The 15,498-nt window shown below is 46.1% G+C and overlaps 2 protein-coding genes across 2 annotated transcripts; both read right to left on the bottom strand.

The window, feature by feature from the left end:
- Window positions 1-4,443: 4,443 nt before the first annotated feature.
- Window positions 4,444-5,515, bottom strand: LOC101349589 (protein S100-A7-like). The gene is made up of 2 exons (XM_004388606.1): window positions 5,375-5,515; window positions 4,444-4,608 (listed from the first exon to the last, which is right to left on the bottom strand). Exons 1-2 carry the CDS (start codon window positions 5,513-5,515, stop codon window positions 4,444-4,446), a joined length of 306 nt encoding a protein of 101 aa, XP_004388663.1.
- Window positions 5,516-9,298: 3,783 nt separating this feature from the next.
- Window positions 9,299-10,552, bottom strand: LOC101349333 (protein S100-A7-like). Its single transcript, XM_012559150.1, has 2 exons — window positions 10,415-10,552; window positions 9,299-9,433 (listed from the first exon to the last, which is right to left on the bottom strand). Exons 1-2 carry the CDS (start codon window positions 10,550-10,552, stop codon window positions 9,299-9,301), a joined length of 273 nt encoding a protein of 90 aa, XP_012414604.1.
- Between the last annotated feature and the right edge of the window lie 4,946 nt (window positions 10,553-15,498).

Here is a 15,498-nt window from a genome sequence, read left to right as displayed (position 1 = left end):
GGGGTCTATCCTATATGGGGTTCGTTGAGCTTCTTGGATGGTCCGCTTTTCATCTTTCATGATATTGGGGAAGTTTTCTGTCAGCAATTCTTCAATGATCCTCTCTGTATCTTCTGCTTCTCCCCCTGTTCTGGAACTCCAATCACTCTCAGATTTTTGCTTTTGATTGTATCCTACATAATTCTCAGGGTATCTTCATTTTTCTTCATTCTTTTTTCTGATTTTTCCTCAAACAGAGTTGTATCCAAGTGTTTGTCTTCAGTTCTGCTGATCCTGTCTTCCACCATTTCAAATCTGCTCCTCAGCCCTTCTATGACACTGTCTATTTCTGAAATTTTGTTGTTTGTCTTTTGGATTTCTAATTGTTGTTTTTGTATAATTTCTACTTGTGAATTTATTTTAGCATTTTGTTCCTGTATTATTTTCTTGAATTCTTCCATTTTTTTGTCTGTATTTTCCATGAATTTGTCTGCCTTTTCCATGAATTTGCCTGCCTTTTCCATGAATTTGTCTATTTTTTCCTCATTTTTGTCTGTTTTTTGTTTCAACTCTTAGATAATTCTGAGTATTAGAGATTTGAATTCCCTATCAGGTAGTTCTAGTGCCTTTTCTTCTACTGAAAAGTCATCTGGTGTTTTATTTTGGACGCCTTCTGGAACCATCCTGTCTTGTTTTTGTAAAAGTTTTGATATTTTCTGCTGTCTTAAGGGCATTCAGTAGTTATTTTTCTCGTTTATTTATTGTAGATTTGTTTGTATTTGGCTATGTCTGAGCAGGCGGTCTGTGTGTTCTTTGTTTTTTGCTCATCTGTGGGTACAATACTTTTCACCTCCTTCTCCAATTGGCAGGGTCAGTCTCTCAGATATGGTACAGCTAGCTGAAGAGGAGTTGCTGGGATGGGTTGTTTGTGGCACTTACTACAGCCACCAGGACGGGTTGGTAATCAGTGCAGGGCAGTTCCAGTAGGCCATGCCTGTGCTGCTTGGTGGTGTGATGTTAAGCGCACGGTGCATGTAGGCATAATGGAGGGGGAAGATTGTGATGTGTGGAGCTAAGATGGGCATGGGAGAGAGGAGAGAGGAACAGGAACCAAAAACATATTAACAAACAAAAAAGAGTGCTAGGGGTGCTTGCTGTTGGAATGGAGAGATGAGAGACTATGAAATGGAGAAAAACAAAAAGAGGAAGAAGAAGAAAAAAAAAGAAAAGAGTGAACAAATAAAATTTAGAAAGAAAAAAGAACAGGAAAGTTCCCAGGGATCCCACCCCTGTGGCTACGAGGTCTGGGGAAGTTGTTCCCAGGTGTTGAAGCACAGCCTGGCTAGGAGGTGTAGAGGTATTCAGCACCAGCTATCCAGAGGAAAGGAAGAGAAGGAAGGTATAGAGAGACAAGAAGCTGAATAATGAAGGAAGGGAAAACAAAACAAAACAAATTAAAAAGAAAAAGAACAAGAAAAAAACCCCAAAAAAAGAGAAAAAAAAAACACAAAAAAAGAAATGCCCTCAGGGATCCCTCTGCACATCTACACAAGCTGAGGGGGTAGGTACCAAGCTGCACAGCACCACCCAGCCAGAAGAGGCTCCCAACTCAAGAAAAGAAAAAGAAAACAAACAAACAATTGAAAACAAACAAACAAACAAAAAAAAAAGCCCCAAGATCCCACCATCATGGCAGCCCAAACCGGGAAGCAGTTCCACACGTGAACAGAGCTCCACAGCCCCTCAGGAAGAAGCAAATATGGCACACGGAGCCGGGTATTTGAGCAAAAGGAGGGGGAAGTGGTGAGAGGTGAGGAAGAAATCAAAAGAAGTGGAAAAAAGTAACACCAGCAGCCAACAAGTGGCACTCAGAGAGCCGGCCAGTGCAAGCAGGTGGAATCCAAGCAGCCGGTGCTTCCTGGCCAAGAGACTGTGGCCACAGGAAGCAGAGGAGGCTGAGTGGGGGTGAAGAAGGATTGGGGGTGGGAAAGTGTATATCGCTGTTTACCGGTTGTTCTGTCTCCTACTGGAAGTTCCGTGAAGCTGCTTTCTTGTACCCCCTATTTGCTGGTCTCTGATAGGAGTCCAAGATGGAGGATCCGTGCTGCATTAGCTGATAGGGGACCTCTCCATGTATGTCTCCTCACTCTCTGTTCTCTGTCAGTTTCTTATTCCGTTTGGTGCTTGGCTGAGTTCTTTATCTTTTCATTTGATGTTTAGGATTTCAGGATTGCTGTTTTCTCTGTTTGGCTTAGTTTTTTGGGTCTTTGCTGTGGAGGGACGGAGTGGTGCTTCTGCCTAGAGCACCATGTTGCCGAAAGTCCTCTCTTTATTTCCTGATGAAAGATTTTGAGAGTTCTCTTCTCCTACTTTTCCATTTCACTCCCATGGCAGCCAGTATCCTCTTCCCTATCAGTGAGAATACGATCTTCCTTATAATTCTCAAAGAACACCAAAGACTGTCCTTTTTCAAAGTGAAAGCTTTCAATTTTGTCACATCCTTCTGTTTCCTTGGATTTCCAATTCTTCTCCACTTCCGGATATTCTCATGAAGGTGAGCCTTCTGAAAAGAGCACTTTTCTAGACCAAATGGAGCTATCAGAAGAGCTGAGAGTCTGATGCACAAACACCTTACACGGGGCTTCCTACTTCTTGTTTGATGGTCTAAAGTCATCAGATTTTCTAATGGGCTCTGAGATCTTAGGTACAAAGGCTAGAAGGCTTGGAATGTGTCTTTCTCTCTCTTTCTGAACCTTTTGATTTTGGGAGACAGGAGTCTAGATCTCCTGGGCAAGACTGACAATGGGGGCAGAGGGAACTCGATTCTTCAGCTACCATGCTCCATACCAGAGGTAGAAATCTCTTCAAATTTTCTTTGCTGTCCCTTTAGAAAGTGAGGAACATTTTCTCTGGTTACAGACTTGGAGATGTTTGGTTCTAAGCAAGATCTTGGCAACAAATTGTCCAAGTTCACATCACAGAGCTCCTTGGAATTTTCCTCCTTCTCCTACAGGAAAGACTGCATGGCCAGGATTTTTGTCCTCAGGTCCACCATCTCGATTTTGTTTGAGAGAGAAGCAGGATGTGCTCTTGCCCATTCTTGATGCACTGAGGTTATCTGATTATTTTCTTTTGAATCTTCTTGGCTCTTTTCTTGGGGATTACTGGCATCTCTTGGAAAAGTAACAAAAATCTCAACACATTCAGTGAAGAAAAATTATTTTCTGCAGAAAAGTCTTGCTTTATCCCATTTTCTCCTTATTCTGTTCAAACAGATGAATGTATCTTCCTAGGTTTTGGGCATCGAGATTCAAAATACTTTGATACTTGCTCCACATGTTGATAGTTTCCTAATTTGTGAATTTCGTCTTCCCAATGTAGAATTTGTTTTTTAACTACATTTTCCAGCCTCCATTACAGTACAGATAGCTAACTTGAGAGACTGATTTGTGTGAGTAACATGAAAGCAGATAGAGCATAGGTATCTTTTTTCGCTGGAGTGGGTGTCAGAAGAGGGAGGGATTCTAAGGTTAATGGTGGGGGCAAATTAGTTTCTCAATATGATCTATCTTCTAATCATTAATCCTCTCTTCACTGTTAATCTACTTATTGATTGTATTCTTAATTCTGGTTGTTGTATTTTAATTCTAGAATTTCTATTACAGTCTTTTATTTTATTTTTTGTAGATTCCAGTTCTCTAGTAAAATTCTCCATATCTTGAACATAATAATCACAATTATTTTTAAAGTGGGTGTCTAACCACTTCAAAAAGTAAATCATCTGTTGGTTTGTTTCCACTGTCAACAGACAGGGTGCCCTTCTGTCTCACTTCCACAGGGACATTAGTACAGGCACAGACACATGAGCACACAGCACAGGGACAAGGACCCAGCTCCAGGAGCCCAGGACACAGGAGGGAGATCCAGTCCTCAGGGCACTGCTGTGCCTCCCATTCACTGGTAAAAGTATCACTGTGGCCCCAGTGCTCTCCAAAGAAGACAGATTTAAATGGTGCTAGTCTCTCCCATGCCCCATAGGAAGAGCTGGGCAGGAGCAAGTGGGCTTGAACACAGGTGTGGATACACCTGCTCCTTCTCCCTGCAATGTCTTCTGGCCAGCTCCTGATCAAGATCTGGAGGAAGAGGCATCACTGTGTATGGCAGAAGGCTTTGCACCAGGCTCCACCTCTAGAACCAGGCGTGATGGCTGCATTTGGGAAGGAGGGAGAAGATTGAACACTAGATCCCACTGCAAGAGGGGGCAAGGTTTAGCTGGCAGTAGAAGAATTGCTAGCACATTCCTGGGAAAATCCACGCAGGGAACAGTCTACAATAAGGTAAATGAGAAATTAACAATTTTGACAACATTGGCAACAAAAGAAAAGGAGGAATAATGCAATTTGTCTGGTGGAGAAGACTTTATTGTTTGTTGGGGTCACTGGAGGCCTCCGGCCTGGGCTGGGCTCACTGGCTTCCCCCGGAACAGGGCGCTGCGCCGTGGCTCTCTTTGTGGTAGTCTGTGACTACATCCCTCAGCGTGGAGAGAAACTCCGGAAACGCAATCTTCTTATCCCCGTTTTTGTCTTTTTCCTCAATGAGATTGACCAAGTAATCAGTGCCCCTTTTGTCCTGTGGGGAGGAGACAAAAAAAAACAAAACAGAAATATTCCCAGCATATTCTTGGCTAGGAGAGGAAGAAGAGGGCAGAGACAGTCAGGGAGGAGCCCCAGGGTGCACAGAAGAGTGGCTGGTGCCGTCTCCACCAGAGGACAGGTTGGCAAAGATGGAGTTGGGACGTTACCATCACCCCTAGAATTCTCTACGGGGAATTCCTTGGTCAAAGGTCAGCCTGAATGAGAGACTTCAGGATGCTAAGGAGGGTCTTCTGCAGGTAACTGGGGAGTGAGTGCGGAGAGAGGTCTCTAGTTCCAGACTACTCCCTGCCTTAGGGACACTACGTACCTGTGTTTTTCCCCAGGGACTAATGCCTTCTATTCATTCTCTAACCCTGCTCTTCTTTTTTTCCTGGCTCCCTCCCCCAGCCCCGAAAAAATTGATCACCTCATAGCTATGTTAAACAACTCTTCTCAGTTCAGTGCATTCTAGCAGTCAAATGAAATCAGCTTCATGAATGAGCTTTGTAAATTTCTATTAGTGTTTGAATTCCTATTGCCTTCCCTCTAATCTCAGATACATTGAGAAGGAGCCTTCAACAAGTTGGGCCTGAACACCTGGGGCTGAGTCTCATGGAGGGAGCAGCAGTGACTTGTACACTGCCCTCAAGTAACAGCACTTTGCTGAACCATCTGATAACTACCTTTATATTCACCCAGAATAACGTGTCCTCAGCCAAGCCAGAGCACCTACCAACATTAACCATCCAGACATCACCCACACAGGCACTGAGGAAGTTGGGGAAGTTCTCTCTCATCATCATCATCAGGCCGGGCTTGTCGATGGTGTCATCGCATTCAATACATTTATGAAATAGTTTGATCCGGTCTACCAGGGTCTTCTCAGCTTGAGTGTTGCTCATCTTTGCTTTCAAAAAGGCTGCAGGAAGACAGACAATGATCTTTATTTCCAGTACCCAGGGTGAGGGTCTCTAGGAGCAAGTGAGGGCAGGGCAGAGGGAGAGCAGAAAGAACTTGTGTTTCTCTGTGTGTGGGATGAATTGCTTCAAAAGTGGAGGGTAGGACCAAGTGTTGGGATTGAGGACATGTGGGCCAGGGGCAGGAGGAGCTGCAAGAGGACATCAGGCATTGGGCTAAGGTCACATCCACAAGGAGGTGGAGTAGGGAGTGTGAGGGTCAAACCACACAGAAAAGGACTGACCCTGCATTGGGACCCCAGGCACAGGAGCATTTGGGGGACCCCACACTTCAAACAGCATTGAACCCATCTCCTTCAGCTTCAAAGTCAGAGTTAGAGTCACAGGGAGGCCACTTTCCGTGGGGATCTGGTCTCACTGTCCTCAGCTGTCTCAGGAGCAGGACTCCCTGGGACCTCAGGACTACAGTTCAGGCCCTGCGTGACATGGTGTCTGGGGGCTCCTGGCTGGAGAGTGAGTGTGAGCAGAGAAACACACTGTCTGAGTGCAAGAGAGGTCTTCATGCACCACCCCCAGAAGTGAGAAAGGGTAGCTGTGACCACAGTCTGCTCCAGATTTAAAATGAACAGAAATCACTACCTCAGCTCTTAGACTGCTGGATGGGGAAGGTGTAGGTGGTCATTCTGGTTGCCTGTTGTTGGGGATTATCTTCTGTTTGTGCCTCTCTTCTATCCTGATCATCAGAGCTTGACCACTTTTAAATAAAGAGAACTGACCCCTGAGGCTGGTTCCTCCAACAGTCAGAGGTCTAGGCTGGACCGAATATGAACCCAGAGAAATTAGACAATGCAGTTCTCACATCCCAGACTTTCCAGAGCTTCCTAGAAATGACCCTGGTTGATGTATATAAGCAGCCAATAACAAACCACCGTCACCTTTCAATGCTGGAGAATGTTCCCTGCTGGTAAGTCAACAAAAAGAGCTACCACAGGACTTGTGTCAGCTGTAGCTAAGCCAGATACATTTTATTATATTCCTACCGTGAATATCAGGCTCTTGCTAAAATTAAATTTTGTGATGATATGTCTTATTAGGCAAGATAGTATGGTATTCTTTCATGGGTGAATCGTATATGTGAATGCAATAAAGTTGTTACATTTTTTGTCAAGTGCCCTTGTCCTGTGCCCTCACCAGAGCTGGCTCCCATCACAGTTCAAGGCTCCTATGCATTGAGAGTCAGGTCCCCTTTCCTTGGGCAGCCACAGACAGGGAGCTGATCCACAGGTTGGAAGGTGGTCACTTAGCTGGCTCTTCTGCTCAAGCCAGAGAAAGTCTGGTGCTGCAGTGGTTAAGAGCTATGGCGTGCCACAGAGGCTAACCAAAAGGTCAGCAGTTGAAATCCACCAGGTGCTCCTTGGAAACCCTATGGGGTAGTTCTACTCTGTCCTATAGGGTCGCTATTGACTCAACAGCAATGGATTTGGGTTTTTTTATTTGTTTGTTTGGGCCGACTGCCGTTGCGATCTATGATAGACCAGCTGCTCCAGTGTGGAGTTAACCCAGCCTCAGGCCCACACACAGACCTGGCTAATACTAGGGTTTACAGGTGGGTGTGCAGGAAGGGGTGAAAGTCTTTGATGGAGGTGCAACCAATATATTATCACTTGTGCAAAGCTAGTTGTCTGGTCATCCCAGCACCCTGCCCAGGTTTGCTCAGTGAAGACAGACCTCGGAATCATTTGCTCGGGTCAATTGAAGCAGGGTGTCATGGATAAAGTAAAATTCTGAACCAGCATCTCTTTAAAAATTGCTTTTGACCATGACCTCTTCTACCCTGAGACCAGAAGAACTAAATGGTGCCCAGCTACCACTATCGACCGTTCTAATCAGGGCCACAATAGATGGTCCCTGATAGAATGGGAGAAAAATGTGGAATAGAACCTCACATTCTTAAAAAAAAAAGACTTACTGGACTGGTTGAGACTGAAGGACTCCTGGGGACTATTGCCCTAAGATACTCTTCAAATCTTGAACTAAAACTAACCCTTGAGGTCACCTTGTAGCTAAATAACAAATTGGTTCAAAAATAATGAATATCACCTGTAAGTACAGTGCTCCTTTAAAACACATATACATAAAACCAAACCTTCAACAGTTACTTTAAAACAAAGTTTAGAAGGTAAGGGGACAGGAAAACTAGATTAATGGAAAGGAAACAATCAAAACAGAAACGTGAAAATGTTCACATGTTGTAAAGATTGTAACCAATGTCACTGAACAACTTGTGTATAAATTGTTGAATGGGAACCTAAACTGTTGTGTAAACATCACTGAAAACAATAAAATATTATTTTTTTAATTGCTTTAACCCGATTCTCTTTTGCATCTTCTGCTAAGCTACAATTTCCTGCATGCTAGAGTTTCTATCATATCCTATATATCTCTTATGTTCTTTTGTGTATATTCTGTCCTTCTTCTCTCTGTGATTCAATATGCGATTTGTAGTGATCTATTTTCATTCACTAATATCTCTTCACTGTGATTAATCTACAGTTAAACCTATCTATTGCATTCTTAATTCCAGTTATTGTGTTTCAATTCTAAAAATTCTAGTCTTTTTTTTTTTTTTGGTAGAGTCAAGTTCTCTGGTGAAATTCTCTATTTTGTGAATATATTAATCATAGTTATTTTCAAAGTTATTGTCTATAATTTCAATGCATAGATTGCTGGCATTTTTGGAATGAATGCTAAATATTGTATATGAAAAACATTAGAAAATGTAGATAATTCATCTCTCTCTAGAGAATTTTCTTTAGTTTCTGGCAGGCAATTAAAGTAGTAGATCATTTAAATCCAATAGGGATTGAGTTGATTCCAGCCTGAGTTTTGGGCTTTGTAAGTCTGGAATATTTCTGATATATACACTTAATCCTAGATTGTTGTTCTTTAAGGGTTCTGACTGAAAACTTAGGTGTTTAAGAGAATACCTGTACCTTCGCAATTCCCTGAGCTCCAATTTTTATCTTCTCAGAGCTCTGCTTAGCCTCTCAGCCTCTTAGCAGAAGCTTTCTGCTTGGTTATACCTCTTGGCATGTGCTGCTTATGAATCCATGAATGCTTCACTGGGAAAAGCAACTTAGACTGACAGGCTACTCTCAGCTTCCCTTTTCTCTAGGACACAGGAAGGGGATCCAGCCCTCAGGGCACTTCTGTGCCGTCTATTCACTAGGACAAGTACCACTGTGTCTCTGGTGCCCTCTAAGGAAGTCCTATAAGGTGTGGCCAGCCTCTCCCACACCCCATAGGAAGAGCTGGGCAGGAGCAGGTGGGCATGGGCACAGGTGTAAAGACATCTTCTCCTTCTCTCTGCAGGGTCTCCTGACCAGGTCCTGATCTAGGCCTGGAGAAAGAGGCATCACTGTGACTGAGCAGAAGGCTCTGCACTGGCCTCCACCTCTGGAACCAGGCATGGTGGCTGCATTATGGGAGTAGGAGGTACAGGTGGACACAAGGTCCCACTGAGAGGGGTGGCAAGGTTATGCTGGCAGCCACAGTGAGGGGACACTGCTAGCACATTCCTGTGAGAAACCACCCAGTGGACAGTCTACAATAACATTAATGAGGACTTGACACTTTTGACAACATAGACAATGAAACGGAAGAAACAATAACGCAAATGTAAAGTGGGAGGAGACATTTTATTGTTGTTGGGGTTGCAGGAGGACTCTGCACTGGGCTGGAGTCACTGGCTTCCCCCAGAACAGGACATCATGCCGTGTCTCTGTGATAGTTTGTAACTACACCCCCCAGAGTGGACAGAAACTTGTAAAAGTCAATCTTCTTATAACCATTCTCGTCCTTTGTCTCAAAGAGATTGGCCAAATAATCTGTGCCCCTTTTGTCCTGTGGCAAGGAGACACAAAGCAGAAAAAATCAGTCACAAGCATGTTCTGGGCTGGGAGAAGAGAGGCGGGCAGAGATAGGCAGGGAGAGGAGCCCCAGGATGCACAGAAGAAGCCGGGGCCACTGTGGCCAGAGGGCAGGTGGAGGAAGATGGGCTGCGAACGTTAGCATCACCCCTGAGGTTCTCTGAGGGGGATTCCTTGGTCAAAGATCATCATGGATGAAGGGCCTCAGGAGACTGAGGTGGGTACATGGAGGTGCCCTGGGGATTGAGTGCAAGGAGGAAGTCTTCAGCTCCAGGTACCCCCTCCTAAGGGACATCATCTACCTGTGTTCTTCCCTGAAAACCCTTGTCCTCTTAATGGACCCTAACGCCTTGTTGTCTTCATTTTCAACCCAGCTCTCCTTTCTTGTTTTTTTTCCCCACCAAAACTGATCTGTTCTGAGTTTCTGTTCTTGGTCATCTCATGGCTATGTTTTCTAGTCACCAACTCTTTGTGCTACTCAGTTCGGTGCATTGCAGTAGGCAAATTAAATCAGGTTTGTGAATGAGCTTTGTCAATTGTAAACAGGGATTTTAATTCCTATTAGTGATGGCATTTCTATTGTTTTCCCTCTAACCTCAGGGACTTTGACAGGAGCCTTCAAGAGAGCAGGGTCTGAACATGTAGGGCTGAGTCTCATGGAGGGAGCATCGGTAATGGGGGGAAGGGGCCTGCTCACTCACTGCCCACAAGAAGCAGCATTTTGTTGATCATCTGATAACAGCTCTTTATATTGTCACAACCCTTTCTTGTTTTCAGTATTTTCACCTCTTTACATCCTCGTAATAACCCAGCAAATGAAGTCCTATTTTCTTCCTTTTGTAAGTGTGGAAACTGAGAGAGAATAACAGTGACTTGTCAAAGGTCACTCAGCATAATGTGTCCTCAGCCATGCCAGGGCACCCACCAACACTGACCATCCAGATCTCACTCACACAGGCATGAGGAAGTTGGGGAAGTTCTCCATCATCATTATCAACAGACCAAGTTTGGCAATCAAGTCATCTTGTCCAGTATATTTATAAAATAGCTTTATCAGGTCCATCAGGGTCTTCTCAGCTTGACTGTTGCTCATCTTTGATTTCAGAAAGGCTGCGGGAAGACAGACAAAGGCCTCATTTCCTTCCCCCAAATGAAGTTCTTTAGATACATGATGGGACTGGGGCTGAGGAGAGAGTGAGGGCTGGGCTGAGAGGGAGCAGAAGGATCTTGTGTTTCCCCATGTGTCATGGATTGAATTACGTCCTCCAAAAAATGTGTATATCAATTTGGCTGGGCCATGATTCTCAGTATTATGTGGTTGTACTCCATTTTGTGATTGTAATTTAATGTGAAAGAGGATTAGGGTGGGATTGTGTAACACCCTTACTAAAGTCACATCCCTGATCCAATGTAAAGGGAGTTTCCTTAGGGTGTGGCCTGCACCATCTTTTATCTTACAAGAGATAAAAGGAAAAGGAAGCAAGCAGAGAATTGGGGACCTCATACCACCAAGAAAGCAGTGCCAGGAGCAGAGGACATCCTTTGGACCCAGGGTTCCTGAGCAGAGAAGCTCCCAGACCAAGAGAAGACTGATGACAAGGACCTTCCTCCAGAGCTGACAGAGTGAGAAAGCCTTCCCCTGGAGCTGGTACCCTGAATTTGGACTTCTAGCCCACTGGACTGTGAGAAAATAAATTTCTCTTTGTCAAACCCATCCACTTGTGATATTTCTGTTAGAGCAGCACCAGATGACTAAGACACCATGTGTGGGATGATTTGCCTCTAAAATGGCAGGGTGGGACCAGGTGTTGGGATCAGGGACTCACAGGCCAGGAGGCAGAATGACCTGCAGGAGGACAGCAGACTTCTGGCTGGTGTCGGGTCCACGGGGATGGGGAACAGGGAAAGTGGGGGTCATACCCCACAGAAAAGGACTAACCCTTCAGTAGTACCCCATGGACATAGAGCATTTGGGGGACCCCACACCTCAAGCAGCACCAAATCCATCTCCTTCAGCTTCAAAGTCAGGGTTAGAGTCACAGGGACAGCACAGTGTCCTTGGGGATCTGGTCTCACCATCCTGGTCTGTCTCAGGAGCAGGACTCCCTGGGCCCCTAGGACTGTAGCTCAGGCCCTCATGACATGGGGCCTGGAGCCCCCAGACTATGAGGGTGAACGTGAGTGTGAGCAGAGAAACAGCCTGTCTGAGCACAGAGCGAGTCTTCCTTGACCACCCCTAGAAGTGTGTGAGAGGGAGAGAGAGAGACTGTGACCACAGTCTGCTCCAGATTGAAAGTGAACAGCAATCACTGCCTCAGTTTTTAGGCTATTGGATGGGGGCGGGGGGAAGGGAGGCCCTTTGGATTGTCTGATTTTGTGAATCATCTGCCTTCTGATCCTTTGTTCTCTCTGGATCATCAGACTTACAGATTTTTAAACAGTCTGACTCCCCAAAGGCAGGCTCTCCCTCTAACAGTCAGGGGTCTGGACTGGGCTTCAACCAGAGAAATTGGACAGTGTGGTTCTCCCATCCCAGACTTTCCAGAGCATCCTAGAGATGACCCTGGTTCATGCATGTGGGCAGCTAATAACAAGCCATCATCACCTTAAGACCTTGTAGAAAACTCCCAGCTAGTAAGTCACTAAGACGAGCCACCCGAGTCCTGTGTCAGCTATTGCTAAACCAGCGTCTGAGCCCTGTGCCCAAAAGGTCGCTGGGCATTGACTGGTAGAATACTGGAGAAGAGAAGCAGTGAATGATCAGTACCTTACCCAGCTGAGGACAGGTCATCTCACAGGGCAATGGCGAGTGAGGGTTCCCAGACTGGGGGTCAGGAGAGCCTTCAAAGAATTCACAGGTGGACCCCTAGCCCTCTACTCTCCCCAGGAGGTGGGATGGGTTTTAAGCAGCCCAGAGCCTGACCATAAAGTGAATCCAGGGAGAAAAGAAGACAAGGAGGAAAGGGCGGTCCTGTCTTCAACTCCCATTGGAGATGTTCTCCCCCAAAAGTTTTCTAAACACCAAATGGCAGAGCCACAGGAGTAGGGACAGATGAGGACTCTCAGTCTTGTGGTGAAGTTCACACAGCCCCACAGTGGCAGAGTCATGACTAGAACGCAGGCTCCTGTCCCCTCACCTACAGCACCTCTCTCTGCTCCTGCAGGCAGCAGAGCAGGTGGCACTGGGCATGACTCCTAGGAAAGCAGAGGGACAGGTGCAAACTTACGGGAGCTGAGGATGATCATGGAAGAGAGGACAAGGGAGACTGTGATCTGGGCACAGAGCAGGCCCTTTACACAGCTCAGCCTGGCTCTGCGGGGCCAGGAGCCCTGGGGCCATGTGCTCTGTCTGCTTCCTGCAGCCCTGCCCCATGCAGGGGTGGACACCTCTGATGCTGTGACCAGCATTTCCTGTCAGCATCCAGGGCCACCAATAAGTGCACTTCCTAGGTCACCTCACCCAGAACATCCTTCTCCCCAAAACCCAGTCTTGGGTCATAACAGGGCAATGAAAGATTAGAAAGAACTGTGTTTAGGACCCTAAAGGGGTTAGTAGTTAGGACCGTGGATGCAGCAAGTCTCTATGGACTCACTTACCCTGTCCTTCAACAAGCCTGGACTGAAGGCTCACAGACCCACCACTTAGCTGTTGAAGCACTTACACTGTGCCTGGCATCAGGTACCTGCTGCTCATGCACTGCCTCGTGTACCCTGACTGCCACCTTAGGAGGTCAGCACTGTGACCCCATTGTAGGGAGGGGATATTGAGGTATCAACATGTTAAGAACACATCCCAAGGTTCCACATCTAGTAGACAGCAGAGTCAGGATATGAACTTGGATCAGCCTGATTCCAAACCTTCCTCTTGACCCTCAACCAAGCCTCCTGAGTCACATCAGGTCTGCCCTCTGGGTACTCAAAGTCCAGAGAAGAGGCACATCTGATCCTCCCAGGATCGCTGGATAGGAGACTGGTGTCATCACTCACAGGGGACACACCAGGGGTCACAGAGGGCAGTGGGCTGAGCAGAGTCACACAGCTGGCGCAGGAGACATGGGGCCAGAACCCAGGAGACCTGACTCTAAGCCCCCATGCCTGGCCTTCACTTTACAGCCCCATGTGGGAGCTTGGGCTCCACCAAGAACAACACTGTCTAGCGTGCATGGTGTGGGACCCCCATGGGATGAGCCTGGAGACAGGAGATTGGGCCACGTTCCTTCCCAAACCTGTGACTGGTGCCTTCCTGTGGCATCTTCAATCCGTCTTCTTTCCTCCATGCAAATCAGCCTGCATCAGAGTCCAGAGTCATGGGGGTGACCAGGCTCTGACCTGCACCATCGTCTGAGGAAGGCTGGTCCCATGTGGGCAACAGGAGCTGGGAGTCAGGAGGAAGGTGTCTGGGGAAGGCTGAGGGCGGCCCTGATGGATCACTGACAGTTACTGTGTTCCTGCTCCCCCTACCTGAGTCCCCGTGTGACACAGAAGAGTTTTAGGCTACTCCAGTGAGCACCCTCTCAGGCTTTCTGGTCTCCACAGAGTAACCTGAGGTCTCCCTGGGATGCAGCTGTTCTTATGTTCCCCCAACCAGCTTCTCCAGCCATCGTCATTGAAACCAGGACCTTTCTGATTTCCCTCTCTCCCATTCCTTTGTATTATGACGATATTATATTTCATGGCAAAAAGCTGTACATGTGTACAGTTCAGTGACATTAGCTGTGTTCATCATGTTATGCATGTTGAAATGGCAAATGTTTTGTTATATACATATTTGCCACAATAAAAAATAGGAATTGTTGAATACATGTTATTATATCCATCCTATGAATATTATGCACTTATAAAAAATTAAAATTCACTGGGGATATGTCTTGTTAAACAAGATACTATTTTATCCTTTCAATGGGTGAATTGTATGATACATAAATTTAACAAAGCTGTTAGGTATTTTTGTCAAGTATCCTTGCCCTGTGCCCTCACTAGAGCTGGCTTCCGTCACAGCTCAATGCTCCTGAGCATTGAGGGGCAAGTCTCCTCTCCTTGGGTGGCCACAGACATGAAGCTGATCCACAGGTTAGGAGATGGTCACTTAGCTGACCCTTCTGCTTAAGCCTGATTAAGTATCTCTGGGCAGACTGCGGTCTGGATTTACAATAGACCAGCTCCCCAGTGTGGCGTTAACCCAGCCTTGGGCCTACACACAGACCGAGTTAATGGTAGGGTTTACAGGTGGGTGTGTAGGAGTGGGTGAAGGTCTTTGATGGAGGTGTGACCAATACATTATCACTTGTGCAAAGCTAGTGGCCTGGTCATCACAGCACCCTGCCCAGGTGGGCTCAGTGAACACAGACCTCAGCATCACTCTGGTAGATAGGGGAGGGATGACATGGGCCAGAATAAAATTCTGAATCACCATCTCTTGAAAATTACTTTTGTTCCATTCTCTTTTGCCTCCCCTCTGGCACTCAGCCTGAAACATGAGCTTGAAGATCAGGAGGAGGGTTTCTGGAGAACTACTGACTCCCTGAGGTGTTCTTTGTATCTGCTCTCTGCTCCCATTTAGGCTTCCTGCTGTCTGGCACACACACCACCCTCCTGGTCCACTCTATCCGTGCAGTGGCCCTCCAGGCTCTAGCCAGGCTCCCCGTCTCTCTTCTGTGTCCACATTTCCACAACACCACACCTCTCTGGACTCACTGTTTTAATCCATTTCAACCTTACTAGAAAGCCTTCAGTGACAGACGCACAGGGAAGTGGGGAGAATGGGATGTCTTTACATGGAAGAGCTAGGAATCAAGGGTGGAAGAGAGACTTCATTTCCACTTAAACCCTGGTGTAGCATTTGAATCTTGTACTGTGTATACATACTCTAAAACAATTTTTTATTTTTATTTTTATTTTTAAAAGTTTTCTTTTGTTCAGTTCCAGCCCTGAGGGTCAGAGGTTGAGCCACTCGCAATCCCCGTTTCCCGGAATTTAAACTTCATTGATATGCTGAAAGATCTCTCTCGTTTATTTATTTATCTCTAACCTTCACTCCTG

Source organism: Trichechus manatus, unplaced genomic scaffold (genome assembly GCF_000243295.1).
Source record: "Trichechus manatus latirostris isolate Lorelei unplaced genomic scaffold, TriManLat1.0 scaffold00213, whole genome shotgun sequence".
Taxonomy (NCBI): domain Eukaryota; kingdom Metazoa; phylum Chordata; class Mammalia; order Sirenia; family Trichechidae; genus Trichechus; species Trichechus manatus.
The sequence above is the reverse complement of the archived record's forward strand: the minus strand, read 5'-3'. Positions and strand labels throughout refer to the sequence as shown.